Raw genomic sequence first — 22443 nt, forward strand, 5'->3', positions numbered from 1 at the left:
ATACCCTTTTTAAATGAGCTGGGCTTTCTTTCTCCCACTCCCCGCTTCAAGGTTGATTTCTATAGAACAAAAGTAGCAGACGCACCACAAAGTCCTTATGCAGAGGTTCTCTTTATTGTCACAAACTGGGAGCCAGGAAAGCAGAACAACGTTTCGGGCTACAAACCCTTATTCATGTTGATTTCTGCTTCGTGTTTACATATCTTTTCTATAGATAATACTACAGTATTGGGGACGCTTTCAATAGGCATAATCGTCTATTTGAAATGATAAAATAAAGGTACAAAAACATAATTTATGTAAGAACTTACCTGATAAATTCATTTCTTTCATATTAGCAAGAGTCCATGAGCTAGTGACGTATGGGATATACATTCCTACCAGGAGGGGCAAAGTTTCCCAAACCTCAAAATGCCTATAAATACACCCCTCACCACACCCACAATTCAGTTTAACGAATAGCCAAGAAGTGGGGTGATAAAAAAGTGCGAAAGCATATAAAATAAGGAATTGGAATAATTGTGCTTTATACAAAAATCATAACCACCACAAAAAAAGGGCGGGCCTCATGGACTCTTGCTAATATGAAAGAAATGAATTTATCAGGTAAGTTCTTACATAAATTATGTTTTCTTTCATGTAATTAGCAAGAGTCCATGAGCTAGTGACGTATGGGATAATGATTACCCAAGATGTGGATCTTTCCACACAAGAGTCACTAGAGAGGGAGGGATAAAATAAAGACAGCCAATTCCTGCTGAAAATAATCCACACCCAAAATAAAGTTTAATGAAAAACATAAGCAGAAGATTCAGACTGAAACCGCTGCCTGAAGTACTTTTCTACCAAAAACTGCTTCAGAAGAAGAAAATACATCAAAATGGTAGAATTTAGTAAAAGTATGCAAAGAGGACCAAGTTGCTGCTTTGCAAATCTGATCAACCGAAGCTTCATTCCTAAACGCCCAGGAAGTAGAAACTGACCTGGTAGAATGAGCTGTAATCCTCTGAGGCGGAGTTTTACCCGACTCAACATAGGCAAGATGAATTAAAGATTTCAACCAAGATGCCAAAGAAATGGCAGAAGCTTTCTGGCCTTTTCTAGAACCGGAAAAGATAACAAATAGACTAGAAGTCTTTCGGAAAGACTTAGTAGCTTCAACATAATATTTCAAAGCTCTAACAACATCCAAAGAATGCAATGATTTCTCCTTAGAATTCTTAGGATTAGGACATAATGAAGGAACCACAATTTCTCTACTAATGTTGTTGGAATTCACAACTTTAGGTAAAAATTCAAAAGAAGTTCGCAACACCGCCTTATCCTGATGAAAAATCAGAAAAGGAGACTCACAAGAAAGAGCAGATAATTCAGAAACTCTTCTGGCAGAAGAGATGGCCAAAAGGAACAAAACTTTCCAAGAAAGTAATTTAATGTCCAATGAATGCATAGGTTCAAACGGAGGAGCTTGAAGAGCTCCCAGAACCAAATTCAAACTCCAAGGAGGAGAAATTGACTTAATAACAGGTTTTATACGAACCAAAGCTTGTACAAAACAATGAATATCAGGAAGAATAGCAATCTTTCTGTGAAAAAGAACAGAAAGAGCAGAGATTTGTCCTTTCAAGGAACTTGCAGACAAAGCCTTATCTAAACCATCCTGAAGAAACTGTAAAATTCTCGGTATTCTAAAAGAATGCCAAGAAAAATGATGAGAAAGACACCAAGAAATATAAGTCTTCCAGACTCTATAATATATCTCTCTAGATACAGATTTACGAGCCTGTAACATAGTATTAATCACAGAGTCAGAGAAACCTCTTTGACCAAGAATCAAGCGTTCAATCTCCATACCTTTAAATTTAAGGATTTCAGATCCTGATGGAAAAAAGGACCTTGTGACAGAAGGTCTGGTCTTAACGGAAGAGTCCACGGTTGGCAAGAGGCCATCCGGACAAGATCCGCATACCAAAACCTGTGAGGCCATGCCGGAGCTACCAGCAGAACAAACGAGCATTCCTTCAGAATCTTGGAGATTACTCTTGGAAGAAGAACTAGAGGCGGAAAGATATAGGCAGGATGATACTTCCAAGGAAGTGATAATGCATCCACTGCCTCCGCCTGCGGATCCCGGGATCTGGACAGATATCTGGGAAGTTTCTTGTTTAGATGAGACGCTATCAGATCTATTTCTGGAAATTCCCACATTTGAACAATCTGAAGAAATACCTCTGGGTGAAGAGACCATTCGCCCGGATGCAACGTTTGGCGACTGAGATAAACCGCTTCCCAATTGTCTACACCTGGGATATGAACCGCAGAGATTAGACAGGAGCTGGATTCCGCCCAAACCAAAATTCGAGATACTTCTTTCATAGCCAGAGGACTGTGAGTCCCTCCTTGATGATTGATGTATGCCACAGTTGTGACATTGTCTGTCTGAAAACAAATGAACGATTCTCTCTTCAGAAGAGGCCAAAACTGAAGAGCTCTGAAAATTGCACGGAGTTCCAAAATATTGATCGGTAATCTCACCTCCTGAGATTCCCAAACTCCTTGTGCCGTCAGAGATCCCCACACAGCTCCCCAACCTGTGAGACTTGCATCTGTTGAAATTACAGTCCAGGTCGGAAGCACAAAAGAAGCCCCCTGAATTAAACGATGGTGATCTGTCCACCACGTTAGAGAGTGTCGCACAATCGGTTTTAAAGATATTAATTGAGATATCTTTGTGTAATCCTTGCACCATTGATTCAGCATACAGAGCTGAAGAGGTCGCATGTGAAAACGAGCAAAGGGGATCGCGTCCGATGCAGCAGTCATAAGACCTAGAATTTCCATGCATAAGGCTACCGAAGGGAATGATTGTGACTGAAGGTTTCGACAAGCTGAAATCAATTTTAGACGTCTCTTGTCTGTTAAAGACAGAGTCATGGACACTGAATCTATCTGGAAACCCAGAAAGGTTACCCTTGTCTGAGGAATCAATGAACTTTTTGGTAAATTGATCCTCCAACCATGATCTTGAAGAAACAACACAAGTCGATTCGTATGAGATTCTGCTAAATGTAAAGACTGAGCAAGTACCAAGATATCGTCCAAATAAGGAAATACCACAATACCCTGTTCTCTGATTACAGACAGAAGGGCACCGAGAACCTTTGTAAAAATTCTTGGAGCTGTAGCTAGGCCAAACGGCAGAGCCACAAACTGGTAATGCTTGTCCAGAAAAGAGAATCTCAGGAACTGATAATGATCTGGATGAATCGGAATATGCAGATATGCATCCTGTAAATCTATTGTGGACATATAATGCCCTTGCTGAACAAAAGGCAAGATAGTCCTTACAGTTACCATCTTGAATGTTGGTATCCTTACATAACGATTCAATATTTTTAGATCCAGAACTGGTCTGAAGGAATTCTCCTTCTTTGGTACAATGAAGAGATTTGAATAAAACCCCATCCCCTGTTCCGGAACTGGAACTGGCATAATTACTCCAGCCAACTCTAGATCTGAAACACAATTCAGAAATGCTTGAGCTTTCACTGGATTTACTGGGACACGGGAAAGAAAAAATCTCTTTGCAGGAGGTCTCATCTTGAAACCAATTCTGTACCCTTCTGAAACAATGTTCTGAATCCAAAGATTGTGAACAGAATTGATCCAAATTTCTTTGAAAAAACGTAACCTGCCCCCTACCAGCTGAGCTGGAATGAGGGCCGCACCTTCATGAGGACTTAGAAGCAGGCTTTGCCTTTCTAGCAGGCTTGGATTTATTCCAGACTGGAGATGGTTTCCAAACTGAAACTGCTCCTGAGGATGAAGGATTAGGCTTTTGTTCTTTGTTGAAACGAAAGGAACGAAAACGATTATTAGCCCTGTTTTTACCTTTAGATTTTTTATCCTGTGGTAAAAAAGTTCCTTTCCCACCAGTAACAGTTGAGATAATAGAATCCAACTGAGAACCAAATAATTTGTTACCCTGGAAAGAAATGGAAAGTAGAGTTGATTTAGAAGCCATATCAGCATTCCAAGTCTTAAGCCATAAAGCTCTTCTAGCTAAAATAGCTAGAGACATAAACCTGACATCAACTCTGATAATATCAAAAATGGCATCACAGATAAAATTATTAGCATGCTGAAGAAGAATAATAATATCATGAGAATCATGATCTGTTACTTGTTGCGCTAAAGTTTCCAACCAAAAAGTTGAAGCTGCAGCAACATCAGCCAAAGATATAGCAGGTCTAAGAAGATTACCTGAACACAGATAAGCTTTTCTTAGAAAGGATTCAATTTTCCCATCTAAAGGATCCTTAAACAAAGTTCCATCTGACGTAGGAATAGTAGTACGTTTAGCAAGGGTAGAAATAGCCCCATCAACTTTAGGGATTTTGTCCCAAAATTCTAATCTGTCAGACGGCACAGGATATAATTGCTTAAAACGTTTAGAAGGAGTAAATGAATTACCCAATTTATCCCATTCTTTGGAAATTACTGCAGAAATAGCATTAGGAACAGGAAAAACTTCTGGAATAACCACAGGAGATTTAAATACCTTATCCAAACGTTTAGAATTAGTATCAAGAGGACCAGAATCCTCTATTTCTAAAGCAATTAGTACTTATTTAAGTAAAGAACGAATAAATTCCATTTTAAATAAATATGAAGATTTATCAGCATCAATCTCTGAGACAGAATCCTCTGAACCAGAAGAGTCATCAGAATCAGAATGATGATGTTCATTTAAAAATTCATCTGTAGGGAGAGAAGTTTTAAAAGATTTTTTACGTTTACTAGAAGGAGAAATAACAGACATAGCCTTCTTTATGGATTCAGAAACAAAATCTCTTATGTTATCAGGAACATTCTGCACCTTAGATGTTGAAGGAACTGCAACAGACAATGGTACTTTACTAAAGGAAATATTATCTGCATTAACAAGTTTGTCATGACAATTAATACAAACAGCCTGAGGAATAGCTACCAAAAGTTTACAGCAGATACACTTAGCTTTGGTAGATCCAGCACTAGACAGCGATTTTCCTGTAGTATCTTCTGACTCAGATGCAACGTGAGACATCTTGCAGTATGTAAGAGAAAAAACAACATATAAAGCAAAATTGATCAAATTCCTTAAATGACAGTTTCAGGAATGGGAAAAAATGCCAAAGAACAAGCTTCTAGCAACCAGAAGCAATGAAAAATGAGACTGAAATAATGTGGAGACAAAAGCGACGCCCATATTTTTTAGCGCCAAATAAGACGCCCACATTATTTGGCGCCACATCCGGGACGCCGACATTTTTGGCGCAAAATAACGTCAAAAAAATTACGCAACTTCCGGCGACACGTATGACGCCGGAAACGGAAAAGATTTTTTGCGCCAAAAAAGTCCGCGCCAAGAATGACGCAATAAAATGAAGCATTTTCAGCCCCCGCGAGCCTAACAGCCCACAGGGAAAAAGAGTCAAATTTTTGAAGGTAAGAAAAAATGATTAATTCAAATGCATTATCCCAAATATGAAACTGACTGTCTGAAAAATAAGGAATGTTGAACATTCTGAGTCAAGGCAAATAAATGTTTGAATACATATATTTAGAACTTTATAAACAAAGTGCCCAACCATAGCTTTTAGAGTGTCACAGAAAATAAGATTTACTTACCCCAGGACACTCATCTACATGTTTGTAGAAAGCCAAACCAGTACTGAAACGAGAATCAGCAGAGGTAATGGTATATATAAGAGTATATCGTCGATCTGAAAAGGGAGGTAAGAGATGAATCTCTACGACCGATAACAGAGAACCTATGAAATAGACCCCGTAGAAGGAGATCACTGCATTCAAATAGGCAATACTCTCCTCACATCCCTCTGACATTCACTGCACGCTGAGAGGAAAACCGGGCTCCAACTTGCTGCGGAGCGCATATCAACGTAGAATCTAGCACAAACTTACTTCACCACCTCCATCGGAGGAGGAACAAAGCAAATTTGATAATGAAAGTAAATTGGAAACTTTAAAATTGTATGCTCTGTCAGAATCACAAAAGAAATGTTTTTCGTTTCATGTCCCTTTAATTTAAAACAATCCAGGTTCCACTCCTGTGCTACCAACAGTGAGCCTTCCTTAGAACTCCTATTCCCTCTGGACTTCAGTGTATTCTTTCTATTTGGTATTCAGTAGTCTAAAGCTCTAGTTCTGCTCCTGGAGATCCCCCCATCAAATAAAGTATATTAATCTCTTTACATTGCTCTTTGCAAGAAGGTTCATCCTGTGTCCTCTGCCATAGCAACCTGCAGCCAGAAGATCTATAGTATAGTACACACTATAATATTTCCTTGACCTCTGAGATGATAGTGAACTTTGACTGCGCTCTGGTTTCGTTTCTTGTGTGATGATTGATCCTATAAGATTTGTTTTGCACTTTCTTTCCATGCCAAATTAAAGAAACTGCTCATAAACGACCTTCTGGAATCACACAGTAGGGTTGCACTATGGAACAGAAACAATAGAGGGATCTCCGGGCAAAACTTTTTGAGCCCCTCATACAGAATACTCTGTAGCAGTACTTGTTAATAAAGGAATAGTCTAGTCAAAATTAAACTTTCAGATAGAGCACGCAATTTAAAGCAACTTTCTAATTTACACCTATTATCAATTGGTCTTCATTCTCTTGGTATCTTTATTTGAATATAAGCATAGGAACCGGCCCATTTTTGGTTTAGCACCTGGTTAGCGCTTGATGATAGGTGGATACATTTAGACACCAATCAGAAAGTGCTACACAGGGGCTTAACCAAAAATGGGCCAGTTCCTATGTTTACATTTTTGCTTTTTCAAACAAAGATACCAAGAGAACAAAGAAAAAATAATAATAGGAGTAAATTAGATAGTTGCTTAAAATTGCATGCTCTATCTAAATCATAAAAGTTTAATTTTGTCTAGACAATTCCTTTAAATAATACTAGGGAAAACCATATGAGGAATATATCAAATGTATGGCTCCATCTGCCTTGATCAGGACAACTGTAGAATTACCCACTTGAGCTATCAGATTGATTCACCCTCTGTAAATGCCAGGTAAGATGGGTATCAGGCTCTTTATGCTATCTTAATGCCAAACGGAGACATTTAACTAGATGTCTTATGATGCCAGCTCTATGGCCAAATGAGGCCTTGGATGACTTTATTCCAAATGTATGCTAAAGTGAGATCACAGATCAGATACATGGCCGTGCCGCCTGTATATTATGTCAGCAACATGAGTGAGACCTGACACCAGATACATAGACCCTCTCTGGTGTAGAACACTCGGGTCTACTGATTGGTTTCTTCCTACAATCTTAAGATATCAAATTTCCTGTCCAACACCATGACAAACCAGAATTCACTATGTTCTGCATATATATATATACCGTTGTGTGATTTACAGCATAAAGTAGTGCAAATTGATTGCTCGTATTGCTTTTACCTTACACTAACAATTGTCTTTCTTCCGTAGATATGCTTCAGAAGAGCCCATCGGTGGATGATCTAGTAGATGCTCTTGTTTCAGACTTAGACCCAGACTTTGAAACGTTCCTGATGGATTCCGAATAGCTATCTCATCATCTAACGGGACATTAAAAAAATATTCTTAAGAACGTCTTTAATTAGGAATTGTCTATTTGTATCAAACCTGAAGTCTTGTTAAAACTTTATTTAAATGTCAGACACTTCTTAACAGGGGCCACTTGAATTTTGTTGTTTGTTTTTGTAATTTAAAATGAACAGGAAACATGAATAATTTAATAACAAAGTATTTTATTTGGAAGAGTTTTTTTTAGATTTAAATAAATGTGTGTATCTCTTTATATTAAAAAAGTTAAAATATGATTGAATGACTTTTTTTTACAAGTAATGTTTATTTTCTTGCCACAATGCATTGCAGGTCAGCCACACAAAATGACTTTAACTCTATAAATCTCTACTGGACTTTGTGTTTGTTTCTTATGTGTCCTTTTAGAAATGCAGCTGTTGAAAATATTATACCTGCATATATCCTTCCCCCCACCCAGAGTATACAAGTGCTGTTTTTCTTTTGTCCCCAAATAGTTATAGTAACATTAGGTAAAAATTAATGAATTTATATACTAAGGAGGTGCCTATAGTACATATATATGAAAGATGTGTGTGTTTATATACTCCGCATTGACTCTGAATTCTGCATTGAATCTGAATTCTGCCCATTAGAGGAAGGTTAGTTCCTTTTTTTTTTTTTTTAAATTAAATTTTTTATTGATTTTGTCAACAAATAACCAATTCAACACAAATAGAGAGGTCACAAAAGAGCAACCTGCGTACATCAAAAATAAAAACAGTGGTTCACATTGTTTGGCCTATCATCCACAATACTGATCATAGAGACTAGGCATCTAATGTCTGTAGCATAAGTATCTGGGTTTTGAGCTGCCTGGCCATTATAGTCCTTTATAGAGTTTGTTATTGTCCATAGTTGCTCTCTGTAAGTGTTGGTCTTCTCTTCGCCCAGATATATCGGTGAGAGTGGAACTATTATAAAGGGTTGCAATTACCTTGTTCTGAACCTACGTTCATTTCCTGATTAAACCAAAAGAAAGTATAGAAAGAAAAGAAATGAAGGGGAGAGAGGGGGGAAAAGGAAGAAGGGTGGTATCCGACAGAGACATCCCTGAACTGTAGCTTGCAGTAAGACATTTGGGCACTCACAAACAGCGCTGTCTGGGGCAAGATATATTTAGTACTATGTTCACATCTTCTCTATTCCAATGGAGTGCTTGTCACATGAGGGGTCATATGTGTTTGTGTGGCAGTAATAGAGTCCCAGTAGAAACGGACATCTGCATAAAATGCCGATTTACCTCTTTTAAAGTATCCATATTTTTCATGTGAAAGCATTTTGTCAGTATTTTGTAGCCAGCAATTTTGTGAGGGTACTAATGGGGATTTCCAGTGTAGGGCGATCAGTGTTTTGGCGCTATTGAGTCCTATTCGGATCAATGTCTTTCTAATTTTACAGTGAAGTGGAGGGGTCTCGTTTAGGAGGATCAATTTTGGGTTTAATAGGAAGTTTGTCTCTGCTAGTTTCCTCAATGTGGATTCTATTCCCTTCCAAAATAGTTGTAGTTTGGGGCATGACCACCACATATGCAATGTGGTGCCTCGCTCGGTGCAACCTCTCCAGCACGAGGATGAGAGGGTAGGGTATATATTACTTAGCTTGATTGGAGTCAAGTACCAGCGCATTAGTACTTTGTAATTGAGTTCAATTACCCTAGGGGAGGTGGAGGAGGTACGTGTGTTTCTATATATTTGTAACCATTGTTCAGTATCCATGTTAATGTCCAATTCGTTATGCCATTTAGTGGTATATAGAGGGAGAGGAGTGGATTGAGCGTTTTGAAGTATGCCCTTAGCTAGTGATAGTGTTCCTCTGGTAGTGCTCCCCCTAAGGCATGTTTGCTCAAAAAGGGTTGGTGATCTAATAAGATCTTCTTTATTGGGAGAAGTCTGTATAAAGTGTCGTAATTGCGCGTATTTTAGCCATGGGGCAAAAGAGCCAAATAAAATTGGTGAGAGTTCCTCTCTGGGTTTTAGTTTGCCTTGTGTAAGCATGTGTGCCATGGGGACAGAGTCTAGCAGTTCCATAATTGGTGTGTCTTTTCTCCTGTTCTCGTATCCCCCCATTAGTTCTATGTTGGGAAAAATTGGGGTAAGCGGGGACACAAGAGTGGACAGAGCCGGTGTATTTTTAATTAAGTGATCCCATGTGTTAAATACGTGCCGGTAAAGTGCGGATGAATGGCATGCAGGGGTGCGTTTGGTTTTTGGGAGCCAGCATAGGGGACCTGGGTTGGGGGATTTAAGTAGCTGGGAGTCAATCGCCACCCATGCTTTGGAGTCTCTCCTACAGTGCCAATCCAGAACTCTCTGCAGAACTGAGGCGTGGTAATATAGTTTGAACTCTGGTAGACCCAATCCTCCATTTTGGAGGGATCTATACATTGTTTCTCGAGCTATCCTTGGGCGTATCTTCCCCCACACAAACGTATTTATGGTTTTTTGAAGTTTTTGTGTGAATGTCTTAGGGAGTGTAATAGGCATCGCTTGCAATATATATAAGATTTTGGGGAGGATTGTCATTTTGACTGATTGTATCCTGCCCCACCACGACAGGGGCTTTTCTTTCCAGGAGGATAGGGAGTGTTGTATAGAGTGTAGGAGGGGTTGGTAGTTAAGGGCAAACCATTTCGAGGAATTGGGGGATAGTATTATGCCTAAGTATTTGAGATGTGAGTTTTGGATTTTAAACGGGCAAGATGGCGTGAAAGCTGCAAAGGTTTTGGGGGTCATTGAGATATTTAGCAGTTCCGATTTTGAATAATTAATATGGAAATGTGAGAATTTACTGAAACTATCGAATTCTAGGGTCAGGTTAGGTAGCGAGATGTCGGGAAGAGTCATTGTGATCAACACGTCATCTGCAAACATAGTTAGTTTGTGGGAGTCTGGACCAATTGGTATGCCATGTATGTCTGGGTTTTTCCTGATATGACAAGCTAAAATCTCCATTGTAAGAACAAAGAGAATGGGTGATAGTGGACAGCCTTGTCTAGTCCCATTATTTATATTGAAACTGTGAGATAGGATCCCATTAGCGCGGACCTTTGCAGAGGGGCCATTATATAGATGAAAAATTTGTTTAATCATTAGTTCCCCAAACCCAAAGTGTCTTAATGTACTGTGCAGAAAAGGCCAATTCAGCCTATCAAAAGCCTTCTCTGCATCGGTGGAGGCCAGGACTGTTGGGATCTGTTTTGTTTTAACGTATTCCATTAAATGGAGCACTCGAATCGTGTTGTCTCTGGCTTCCCTAAGTGGCACAAAGCCGGCCTGGTCTACATGAATTAAAGTTGGAAGTATCTTGCTGATCCGGTTTGCCAGTATTTTAGCATATATTTTTATATCCCCATTTAATAGGGATATTGGGCGATAGTTACTAGGTTCTGTGGGAGGTTTACCTGGTTTGGGTATGACAGATATGTGGGCTTCCAGGAGGTTGGGAGAGAGTAGACCATTCCCGTCAAGAGAGTTGAAAAGATTAGTAAGATGAGGGGCCAGGATGGATTGATATTGTTTATAGTAAGAGGCCGATAGGCCATCTGGGCCGGGGCTTTTACGCAGTGGTGTATTCTGTATGGCTGCAATGACTTCTTGAATGGATATGGGGTCCTCCATTTGTTTCAAGATGTGTTCGGGTATAGTCGGAATGTTGGCTTTCTGTATGTAAGAATCTATTGCTCCAGAGTCTGAGGAGTATGGGGTCTCAGGGATATTGTAAAGGTTTTTGTAATAATTTCTAAATACCTCTGCAATTGCTTTACTGTCATGCGTGTATTCTCCTGGTGTGTTTGGCTGTGATAATTTGTGAATAAATTGAGTGTTTGTGCGAGTTTTAAGGGTTCTAGCCAATAGTGGACCTGCTTTATTGCCTTCTATGAAATATAGCTTATTTAGATAAATTGCCTTTCTTTGCGCTTCTTTGTTAAGTAGCTCATTTAATTCGCGTCTAATCTTTGTTAGTTGGATTATGTGTCGTTCATTAGTAGGGGTTTGCATATGTAATCTCTCTATATCTCGGAGTTGCTGTATCAACATGTTGTATTGCTTGTTATAGTTTTTCTTCACTATAGATTTCTGTTTCAGGAACTCCCCTCTAATTACTGCTTTGTGAGCTTCCCATATTATAGCGGGGGATGTGTCTGGGGTTGCATTATGTAGGAAGTAGTCTTTAAGTGAACGTGTAATTTTATCTTTAATTAGTGGTTGCAATAACAGCGTCTCATCTAATCGCCAGTGTGGGTTAGTAAGAGGTTTGTCTGGTAGGGCCAAAGATAGTGTTACCATCGAGTGGTCAGACCAAGGGGTCGGTAGTATTTCTGTGCATTTCATTAGGGGTAGGCTGCTCTGGTCTATGAATATGTGGTCTATTCTAGAATATGATTTTTGGGGGTTAGAATAAAAAGTATATGTCTTTTGCGTGGGGTGTTGTATCCTCCAAGTATCTAATAGTGTTGCATTGCGTAGAGCCCTCAATATGACACTCAAAGAACTCCTGGGTACTGAACTTTTTTTATTAGAGCAGTCTAACGGCGGCTCCATTGCCACATTGCTGTCTCCTGCTAGAATCAATGTTCCCTGTACTACCTCTAGTAATGTTCTAATTAGTTGTTTGAAGAAATGGGCCTGACCCGTATTAGGTGCATAATATGTTGCGAAAGTGATTTGGCGGTTGTAAAGTGTGCCCACTAGGATCAAGAATCGTCCCTCCTTGTCTGTATGTTGCTGGGTAAGGTGGAAGGGGACACTATGTCTAAATAATATACCCACTCCATTCCATTTAGTGGGGGCTGAATTAAAATATCCTACTGGGAATTGTTTAGAGGAGCACTTTGTTGTTATATGCTTACAAAAATGGGTTTCTTGTAGGAAAATCACCTCTCCCTTATGTTTATGAAACCAGTTAAGGGCAATGGATTTTTTGGTGGGTGAATTTAGGCCTTTGACATTTTGGGAGATTAATAAAAGATCAGGGACTGCCATATGTTCTATGTGTAGTAATATTCGCGTGACGTAGCTTATATATCCTGCATGGCGTTATGTTACGTGTGAGGAGGGTTATCACTGACTCTGTGTAAGCGTGTACATGCTGCAAGCCACAGTACCTGAATTTGGTTGTCTGCTGTAGGTATCTTTCAGTTTCGTCTCTGCCGGAGAAAGGGTAGGAGGAAAAGGAGAAGTGGTTTAGGGAATAGTATTCCCCAGTAGGATGAGGATCTGCTAGAAGAAATAAAGAATATAAGCAAAACGAATAAAACATTAACAAAAATACGTCATAACCAACAATAACACAAAAATACTTAAAACAGTATTTCAAATAGGATGGGGGGATCATAGTAAAAAAAGGGGAAGTTACTATGATGGAGCATTTCCATTTGGGGCTTGAACATATTATAGGGGAAAGGCCAAACTAGGGGTGGGCAAGGTGTGGACAGTAAGCATCAATCTAGATTGATGTAATAATACTAATATCTAACTTTAGGTAGTAAACATTTTCTAAGTATGTTACCCAGTATTTCTAAATTTTTGATATATTATCATACTGGGTAATAATCTTTTGTAAGTGTAGCCAGTCTCTTAAGACTTTTATTTTCATGTCAGTCCTTCTTCTTGGTGGGCTGTTTTGTGGTTCCCTTGGTGTGTTTTCCTGGAGACTCTAGTCCAAGTAGGTCTCTGTTGATGATGTTGAGTTATCTCCTGACTGTGGAGTGGGTGTCGAGCGTATAGATGGAGGTGGAATTTTCAGGCTGTCACAAAATTGCTCGAGGTCATCTGGGTGGCTATATGTGACAATCTGGGAGTTATGTAATACTTTAATGCAGAATGGGAAACCCCATCTATAGGGTATTTTTAAGTCCTGTAGGTGTGTAGTGAGGTATTTCGCCTCTCTTCGCTTGGAGAGTGTGATGTTACTCAGATCTGCATATATTTGTACTGTATCTCCTTCGAACAGGATTTGGCGTGCTTTCCGTGAGGCTGCCATTATTTTCTCCTTATCTTTGAAATTTTGAAATCGCAGGATTATATCTCTAGGCGGTTTATCGTCTGCAGGTTTCGGGCGTAGTGCCCGGTGGGCTCTGTCTAGAGGGATGGTTGAAACGTCTTCTTGTAGGATGTGTTGAAATAGCTGCTGTAGGTGCTGCTGGATTTGGGAGGTACTAACTTTCTCCGAGATGCCTCTTATTCTTAGATTCTGCCGTCTCCCTCTGTTATCTAAATCTTCGACTTGGTTTTGAAGCTGCTGTATCATGTCATCGTGCACTTGAAGGGTACGATTCTGGAGTTCTGTAGTATTTGAAAACTGCTCTAAATCTTCTTCTGTCTGTAGAACTCTATCCCCCAAGTCTGAGAGATCTTTTCTGACTTCAGCTAGTCCTTCTTTAATAAGTTTCCCCACTTGGGTGAAAAAGGATGCAAAGTCTGCTTTAGTCGGCAGATTTTGTATGTCTGCTTTAGTGAGGAGAGCAGGAGAGTCTACATCAGATGTGGTTTGCTCAGTGTCTGCTGGGTCAGTTGTAGCTGACATGGAGGATTCTAGCACTTTGAAAAAATTGTCCATTTTTGCATTGGAAGTTGTTAGGCTTTTAATATTTTTATCTGGTTTGGATGTGCGTCTGGACGCCATTGCTAGTTCTGCAATATTGATGGGTCTGGCGAGTTTCAATCCCCAAGCTATAAGTTTGCTTAGTCACTTTGCAATTCAAAGTAGTACTGATTATTCCAAACAGAAATAAACTAATGTCACAGCCAGATGCAATATATTATGGTGTCTTTACTGGTTGTATTGCGCCGATCTGTGTCAATCTGCTTGAGCACAATTATTAGTGTAATGGCTTGTATACTTTTAGGCTTGTGTGCCCCTGTAGATCGATGTCGTTTTAAGCTGGGTATTATAATTTATGTAAGAGTCTGTTCACATGTTTAAAGATAGCACTTTATAATCAGTTGTTCGTCTCAGCACTGTGTCTTCAATACTGTCTGCATAGTTGCAAGTACATGGGATGTGGTGTTTTCTCCCCCAGCAGTGAATAATGGCTTGTCCGGTGAGGCCTATACTGATATTAATATGGAGTATATTGCATGGCGGTTTCTAGTACAAACTGCGCTATCGCGCTATCGACTGGGCCACAGGTCTTTTTACTCAGAGGGGGTATTTGCTAAGTTGGTGTGCGATCATTGGGGCATTAAGTTTTCCACTCTTACCCCTTGTAGCAGTGGCGCGTGTACTGTCTTTTCCTATGGCGTGATGCGCACTTAGGCCCGCTGTGTTCTGGGATCCGGTTTCGTCGCCAATCTTATTGTTTTAGCGATATGGGCATGGCAATCGGTGCTCCGGTACTTCGCTTGAGGTCGAGTTGCTTTTCCAGCTTTGCAGAGGCCCGGGTGTCCCCTTAGTGTGCAGAGGAAAGAGCTCCTTCAAACGGAGCTAAAAATCATGCGGCCATCACAGATGCCGGCCGGCTCCGCCCCCCCTAGTTACTTTTTTTAATTGCTAATCTGCGTGACTGTCCTTCGTAACTATATATATATATATATATAAAATTGTTGCATAGGAAATTAGCACATCTAGGCAAGTATCCCCGCTTGCTTTCACCCAGTAAAACTCCATATACACTGTTACCAAGGCACAAGAGGATTCTTGGTAAGATATGCAAATTAGATATCCAACATCTCAGATTTTTTGCTTCATACTGTGTTAAAACACAGCAATTCCCTAATAGGGAAAATGCAGCAATGTGTATGGTATGGTAGAAGCAGCATGCACATTTTAACCAGTTATATTCCAGGTCTGCAGCATGGAAAAGCAGATTTTTAGAATTGCCTAATAATTTGTTTAAAAATGAGTTGTCTCTTCAGTGGGTTTTCTGGTAATTTTGAAGAAGTCTATATATAAATTAAACATGATGGTAACACACACGAAAATTGCAACTTTAAACATTGTTTTTTGTTTTTTTCAATTGCTCTGCTTCATGTTACCAGAATAAGCTTTTTTCCTGACAAATATTTTGCTACCCATTTTACAAGCCCATAAACCAATTATAACTAGTGCTTATCACAATGCCTCAGCTATCTTTTTTTTTTTTTATCAGAGTGTTAGGCTTCTTATTTGTGATGCAGATGTGGAAATGCTAAGAATTAATGTTAAGAGTGCTGGAATGGCTTTTTGCAAGAGCAGACTATTATCTTTTACTTTTCATGGTAAAACTCAGTTTGCACCTGGACTAGATGCTATTATTGCTACTGTCACTGGTAGTAAGGGAGTGTTTCTAGTGCTGGACAAGAAGTCAAAAGGTAAAATTAAGCCTACATGAACATGTTCATTCCTTTTAGCAATCTAGGTCACAACCTAGTCAACCAGTTTAACCAGGACGTCTTAGAGGCCTAGGTCATTGTGGTCCAAGCAGGCCAGGAAATTTACTCCCACCTCCAAGTCTGCATGGACGTAGTTCTGTTGAGGGGTAGACTGGGTCTTAGAGATTGTGTCTTAAAGATACATAATCAGTTTTCAATCCAGATCTTCTAAAGAGATTTCTCTACACTCCCTTGTAGCCCAAGAACCGGTCAAGGTTAAGCTTTGCTATCTTGTTTAGTGGGAAATTTAAAGAGAAAGGGCTCCTGTCTAAAGTGAGTCCTCAGCTGCCCACAAAGATAAGGATCTCAAAGTGAAGGGGTTAGAGTGGAGCGCCAAAAGGCTAGGTCTAAAAGGATTATACTTAAGTTGTGAGTATATATTTATCTAAACCATAGATCTAAATATGACGTGAGTCAAGATGTACAAGTTAATCAGAAAAAATGCACCGTATATTTTACAAATGCAGAGGTAAGTCAGAAAGGAAATATACCAAACAGGTTACAAGTGCAGATAACAATGCAAATTGCAGTATTCAAATGCGAAAATCATAGATCTGAACGTTACATATATCTGGATGTGTATATAAACCCAGGTAAAAATGTACCGTACAGGTTATATTTACAGATGGAAATAAGTAAATACTTAATAAATTAAGTATAAAAATTTATTCACATAAATATACATGGATCCATGAAGACATTAAAAATGATTAAAAACAAATAACAGAGTAATTTCGCCAAATAGAAACAATGACAATGTATATGAGATTCGCAATCTTAGACAGACAAAATAAGACTAGCAGTGATTTAGCATTGACAATTTGAATCCCAAAGCTTAGATGAGGGTGATGACAAAAGACTAACGTAAATTGTCAAATGTGATGAAAAAAGTGTTGGAAAAAGAAAGCAATCAGTCCAATTAGATTTGGTGTTCTGTGGTTGTAAAATTGATAACATTTTGTGTGAAAAAAATAACAGTCCAACATTTAGGTGCTCCAAACTTCAAAAATAATCCAAATGATTATCCAAAAGTCAATCCAAAAAATAAAATAAATACAAAAGTCAATAAAAAATAAATCCAAAAATAACAACTAGTGTGTACACAAACTATTACAATCACGGCAGCTGCGTGTCAGTGATCACATTGATATTAGAATCAGTGAAAATATATCAAAAAAAGAAGAAAATGTTAAAAGTGTCATTAAACGTTAATCCAATGGATGGGAAAGTAGTACTCAAAAAAAAAAACAACATTCAAAAATAAAAACGAAAAGTCAAACTCCAAAGTCTTCAAAACCTGTGGAAGAAAAACAGTAACATAGTATAATACTGTTAAAAACTCTGACAAATGAAAGGAATATAGCTCACCATATATTGCCAACGCGTTTCGGCCCACTAATAGGGCCTTTCTCAAGACTAGTATATGGTTAGGTGAGTGAGTTCCTTTATACCCTTAAGTGACCAATCAGATTCTGTTGTTGATGGCGCCAAATCGTTTTAGGCCGGAAGTGATGACCTTAACGATATAACGATCTTATATTTATATGGTCAGCATCACTAGGTCCATAGGACTTTACCCAGGTCACCCCCCTTTCCACATCAAGTCCACGAGCGATATTAGACTTGGCTCAAACTATAGCAAGCTAACTGCACTTATTAGACATCTTCCGATTACACAGAATGAACCAGGGACAGACTAATCCTATCATTGGGTCAACACTAGTTCAGAGCCTTTATAATAAATGACTAACTTCGAGAAAGCATGGTCTTAATATGAGCAGATAGCCATCTCTTATTAGATCAGATAAATGAAAGGGAAAGATGAATCTCGTTCCACTCTATCTCTTGTATGACTAAGAAACATTGGTATTACTGGCATTTCCATGGCACACATCATTTAAAGCATTGATTATCATTGTAGACTATCCCTGTAAATTTTCTAACTAAGTGAAGACAAGAAAACACATATGTGAAGCACATGCCCCTATGAGAACCTATTTAGGGCAACTAAGTTATCCCTTAGAAGGCGTATAACAACCTAGGATTTTTTGCTATAAACGTATGTATCATAACACGTATGACAATGAATTAGAACCCACATTGCTTACTTTACAGATACAAGTAAGTCAGGGTCACATGCGGAATAGATTAAAATGACAACAAATAACAGCACTCTCATGCTGAACTTTTGTTTAGAATGTAACTAACAAGGGTATAACCCCTACTGTATTGACCTAATGAGTTAAAATGAAAAGAAATTGGGGACATTATACAAAAAAAAAATTATTAATGGTTTATCATGGACTATTACCTTTTTGAATACACTTTCTTCCCCTCTTTCATACCAATGAATACATCTTCTTCCATTTTACATTTTCTTCCAATCGGACCCCTTACAATCCGATACATTCTATATACAAATATATCTATTATGATTTCAAACGATATTATGTATACAATTGCTTTGTGTTAAATTGTAAAGATTACCGAATTGTGTATTCCCATTTGGACAACGCATATATTTGTATGGATTTTTTTATTGCGTATTTTGTGTAACCCATTTTACGATGTTTTATGTTAATATAAGCTTTGACCAATCAGACTTACCTGTCTATAACCCCTAATCAAAGTTATTATATCCTAAATTACTATATCTTAATTATACCGGAAGGTAAATACCAGTATCATTTCCGTGAGCAAGCGTAAAGTATATGATACCGCAACATCCGGTTGAGTGTAACAGTTCAACAGCCCCATTTCCGGGAGATACCGGAAGTATACAAGTACCGCAACTTCCAGGTGAGCGCAACTGTTTAATACCGGAAATATATGACATCTCCACTTCCGGTTATACGGATTTACCGACATCAGGCTAAGTATATTTGCCCAAATCCGAAAAGGATACTCAGAATCAGAGGGCTAACAAGCAGGATTAATGTTATAAGGCCTCATATAAAGATAAATACAACTAAAATAATCTGATTAAGTTAAATATTGTTTATTCTAATATGATGGTATGATACCGGTTATATTAACATCCGGTTCAAAAGGTCATCACTTCCGGCCTAAAACGATTTGGCGACATCAACAACAGAATCTGATTGGTCACTTAAGGGTATAAAGGAACTCACTCACCTAACCATATACTAGTCTTGAGAAAGGCCCTATTAGTGGGCCGAAATGCATTGGCAATATATGGTGAGCTATATTCCTTTCATTTGTCAGAGTTTTTAACAGTATTATACTATGTTACTGTTTTTCTTCCACAGGTTTTGAAGACTTTGGAGTTTGACTTTTCGTTTTTATTTTTGAATGTTGTTTTTTTTTTAGTACTACTTTCCCATCCATCGGATTAACGTTTAATGACACTTTTAACATTTTCTTCTTTTTTTGATATATTTTCACTGATTCTAATATCAATGTGATCACTGACACGCATCTGCCGTGATTGCAATAGTTTGTGTACACACTAGTTGTTATTTTTGGATTTATTTTTTATTGACTTGGATTTATTTTATTTTTTGGATTGACTTTTGGATAATCATTTGGATTATTTTTGAAGTTTGGAGCACCTAAATTTTGGACTGTTATTTTTTCACACAAAATGTTATCAATTTTACAACCACAGAACACCAAATCTAATTGGACTGATTGCTTTCTTTTTCCAACACTTTTTCATCACATTTGACAATTTACGTTAGTCTTTTGTCATCACCCCCATCTAAGCTTTGGGATTCAAATTGTCAGTGCTAAATCACTGCTAGTCTTATTTTGTCTGTCTAAGATTGCGAATCTCATATACATTGTCATTGTTTCTATTTGGCGAAATTACTCTATCTGTTATTTATTTTTAATCATTTTTAATGTCTTCATGGATCCATGTATATTTATGTGAATACATTTTTATACTTAAAATACTGAATTTTATATTTCCATCTGTAAATATAACCTGTACGGTACATTTTTACCTGGGTTTATATACACATCCAGATATATGTAACGTTCAGATCTATGATTCTCGCATTTGAATACTGCAATTTCCATTGTTATCTGCACTTGTAACCTGTTTGGTATATTTCCTTTCTGACTTACCTCTGCATTTGTAACCTATACGGTGCATTTTTTTCTGATTAACTTGTACATCTTGACTCAAGTCATATTTAGATCTATGGTTTTGATAAATATATACTCACAACTTAAGTATAATCCTTTTAGACCTAGCCTTTTGGCGCTCCACTCTAACCCCTTCACTTTGAGATCCTTATCTTTGTGGGCAGCTGAGGACCCACTTTAGACAGGAGCCACAGGTCACATCTCTCTTTATAGCGCTGTAAGATCCCTTTTCTCTTTAAATATCGTACACATCCCCAGCATATCCTACAGCCGCTATTCCACTAAGAGACAATTAACTAAACATACCATTCATCTATCAAGATGAACTTTACTAAATCTATGAGGAAAGATATCACCCTAGATATTAACCATACATCCATGTCTGATCCTCTATATGGACCAGGGACAATTGATTATGGGTCCATATTTAGAAATCTAGAGAGGCTGTTGGTACAAGAAGTAAAATATAAAGCTGAGGTCACATTTCTTAGAAAATGTTTGGAGTTGAATATCATCCCGAAAGGGTTGGTAATTAAAAAAGAGTGCGCATTCCAATCAGATAACCCAGAATTCCTTAAACAGTGGTCTAACATACTCATTACAGCATTGAGGTCCCTTATGGAAGCCATCATTGAGCATAGATCAAGAAAAACGAAAATGAACTGATTGGTCCAGAAGGTCACATAATAGAAACCAAAGAGATCATGGAAAAGAAGGAGAACCTAGACAAGAAAGTCTCCAAAATTAGAGGTGACATCATTAACAAAAAGAGCAAGAAACTTAATAGAGAACTCAATATTATCAGGAATAGTGATATCAACGAGAATATCACTACTGAGGACACGAACAAAGAGATTCCACACCCGAGTAATATGGATGGCAGGTTACCCGCTGATGAAGAAGAATGGACCCTAGTCACACACAAAAAGAACAGACCAAAACAAAGAGCCCCTAACAGAGGAGAACGTGTCTATGACTATGAATACAATACCCCAAGAGACAGACATGACCAATATGGATACAGGCAACAGACGAATCAATTCAGGTGGGGTAGAGAAAGACACAACCACACACCCAATAACAGAGGCCAGTGGGGATACCATCGCCGCTTCAGACAGGGTAACAATGGGGCCACGAATAATAACGACCAGAATGAAGAATTCAGGTACAGCAGGGAGCTTAACCAATCAAATCTCCACCGACCTCACTACCATAGAGAGAATTTCTATTCTCCACGTTGGAATCGTTACAACAGATTCATATACGGACATAATCAATATCCAAGATGGAGAAACAACGACAGACCCATCTATGAGAATGACTATGCTCAAGAAGAAGGCAGGAGACATTATGGTGTTGGATACGGGGAAGACCCATACACACCGAACAACTATATGAAGACACAATATCATCACAATCACAATCATCACTTCTACAATTCTAACGACTATAGAAGACAACATCAGGGGTATAAGAATACACCCAATACTAACAGAGAAAGACCTAGTGACAAGATACCAAACCGGGCGACTGCACAACAAGAACCTAGACAGGCAAACATGACACCTATGAATAAGGTCGTTAGCAGAAATCTAGACGACACTCTAACAGCCTCCACCTCTGGACACCGTTTTTTAGAGGAACATCAAATCACAACCAAGGAGTTAGAAAGAACATCTGTAAAAAGGAAGAACCTAAACATAGACGAATTTCAGAACCCAATGGAAAAAAGAAAAACCATAGAGGAAAAAGGGGCGGAAGGAGAATAAACGGCAATAAGAAGCAAGAACAACATAAGAGTTCAGGGGAGCAAGTCACCACCAAAGGAATCTACAACCTCAGCACTATGACCCTAACGGACAAAGAGAACTCTGTTCTAAGCTATGGCCTCTCTTTTGCCCCCTCCAAGGGCCTAAATAAATTTGACACATTTGTCAACATCAAACAATTTATAAGGAAATTGACGTTGAAACGACACTTCATGAAACTACCTCTTGAATATGACACAAGAGTCCTCGAACCAAGAAACAGTGCACAACCAAACACAGATCCATATCAACACTCAGATCTAAAGCCCAGATCAACCTTTTACCCTATACTAAGTAAGGGAAACGCCATTGAGTCTTTTGAGACTATTGTATGTAGTGATATCAAGAATGTCAGTCGGGACAAACTAACTAAGCACAAACATAACTTATCCAAGAGTCAAATGCAAACCATCAGAGCATTAGAGAAGAACGGGAATCTTGTAATTAAACCTGCCGACAAGGTAGTCCTGAATGAAGAGGACTATGATACAGAATGTAGAAGAATTCTATCTGACCAAGGTAC

At 38.5% G+C, this 22443-nt stretch overlaps 2 protein-coding genes across 2 annotated transcripts in view; both read left to right on the forward strand.

The window, feature by feature from the left end:
• Window positions 1-7884, forward strand: part of MIPEP (mitochondrial intermediate peptidase) — a 506392-nt gene extending 498508 nt beyond the window's left edge. Inside the window, exon 19 of the mRNA XM_053708504.1 lies at window positions 7511-7884. Coding sequence (XP_053564479.1) covers window positions 7511-7608 — 98 coding nt within the window. The 3' untranslated portion in view covers window positions 7609-7884. The remainder of the gene's footprint in view (window positions 1-7510) is intronic.
• Window positions 7885-20816: 12932 nt separating this feature from the next.
• On the forward strand, window positions 20817-21881 carry LOC128652643 (GATA zinc finger domain-containing protein 14-like). Its single transcript, XM_053705576.1, has one exon. The coding sequence runs from the start codon at window positions 20817-20819 to the stop codon at window positions 21879-21881; it is 1065 nt and encodes a 354-aa protein (XP_053561551.1).
• Window positions 21882-22443: the final 562 nt, after the last annotated feature.

This window comes from Bombina bombina, chromosome 3, assembly GCF_027579735.1.
Source record: "Bombina bombina isolate aBomBom1 chromosome 3, aBomBom1.pri, whole genome shotgun sequence".
NCBI lineage: Eukaryota > Metazoa > Chordata > Amphibia > Anura > Bombinatoridae > Bombina > Bombina bombina.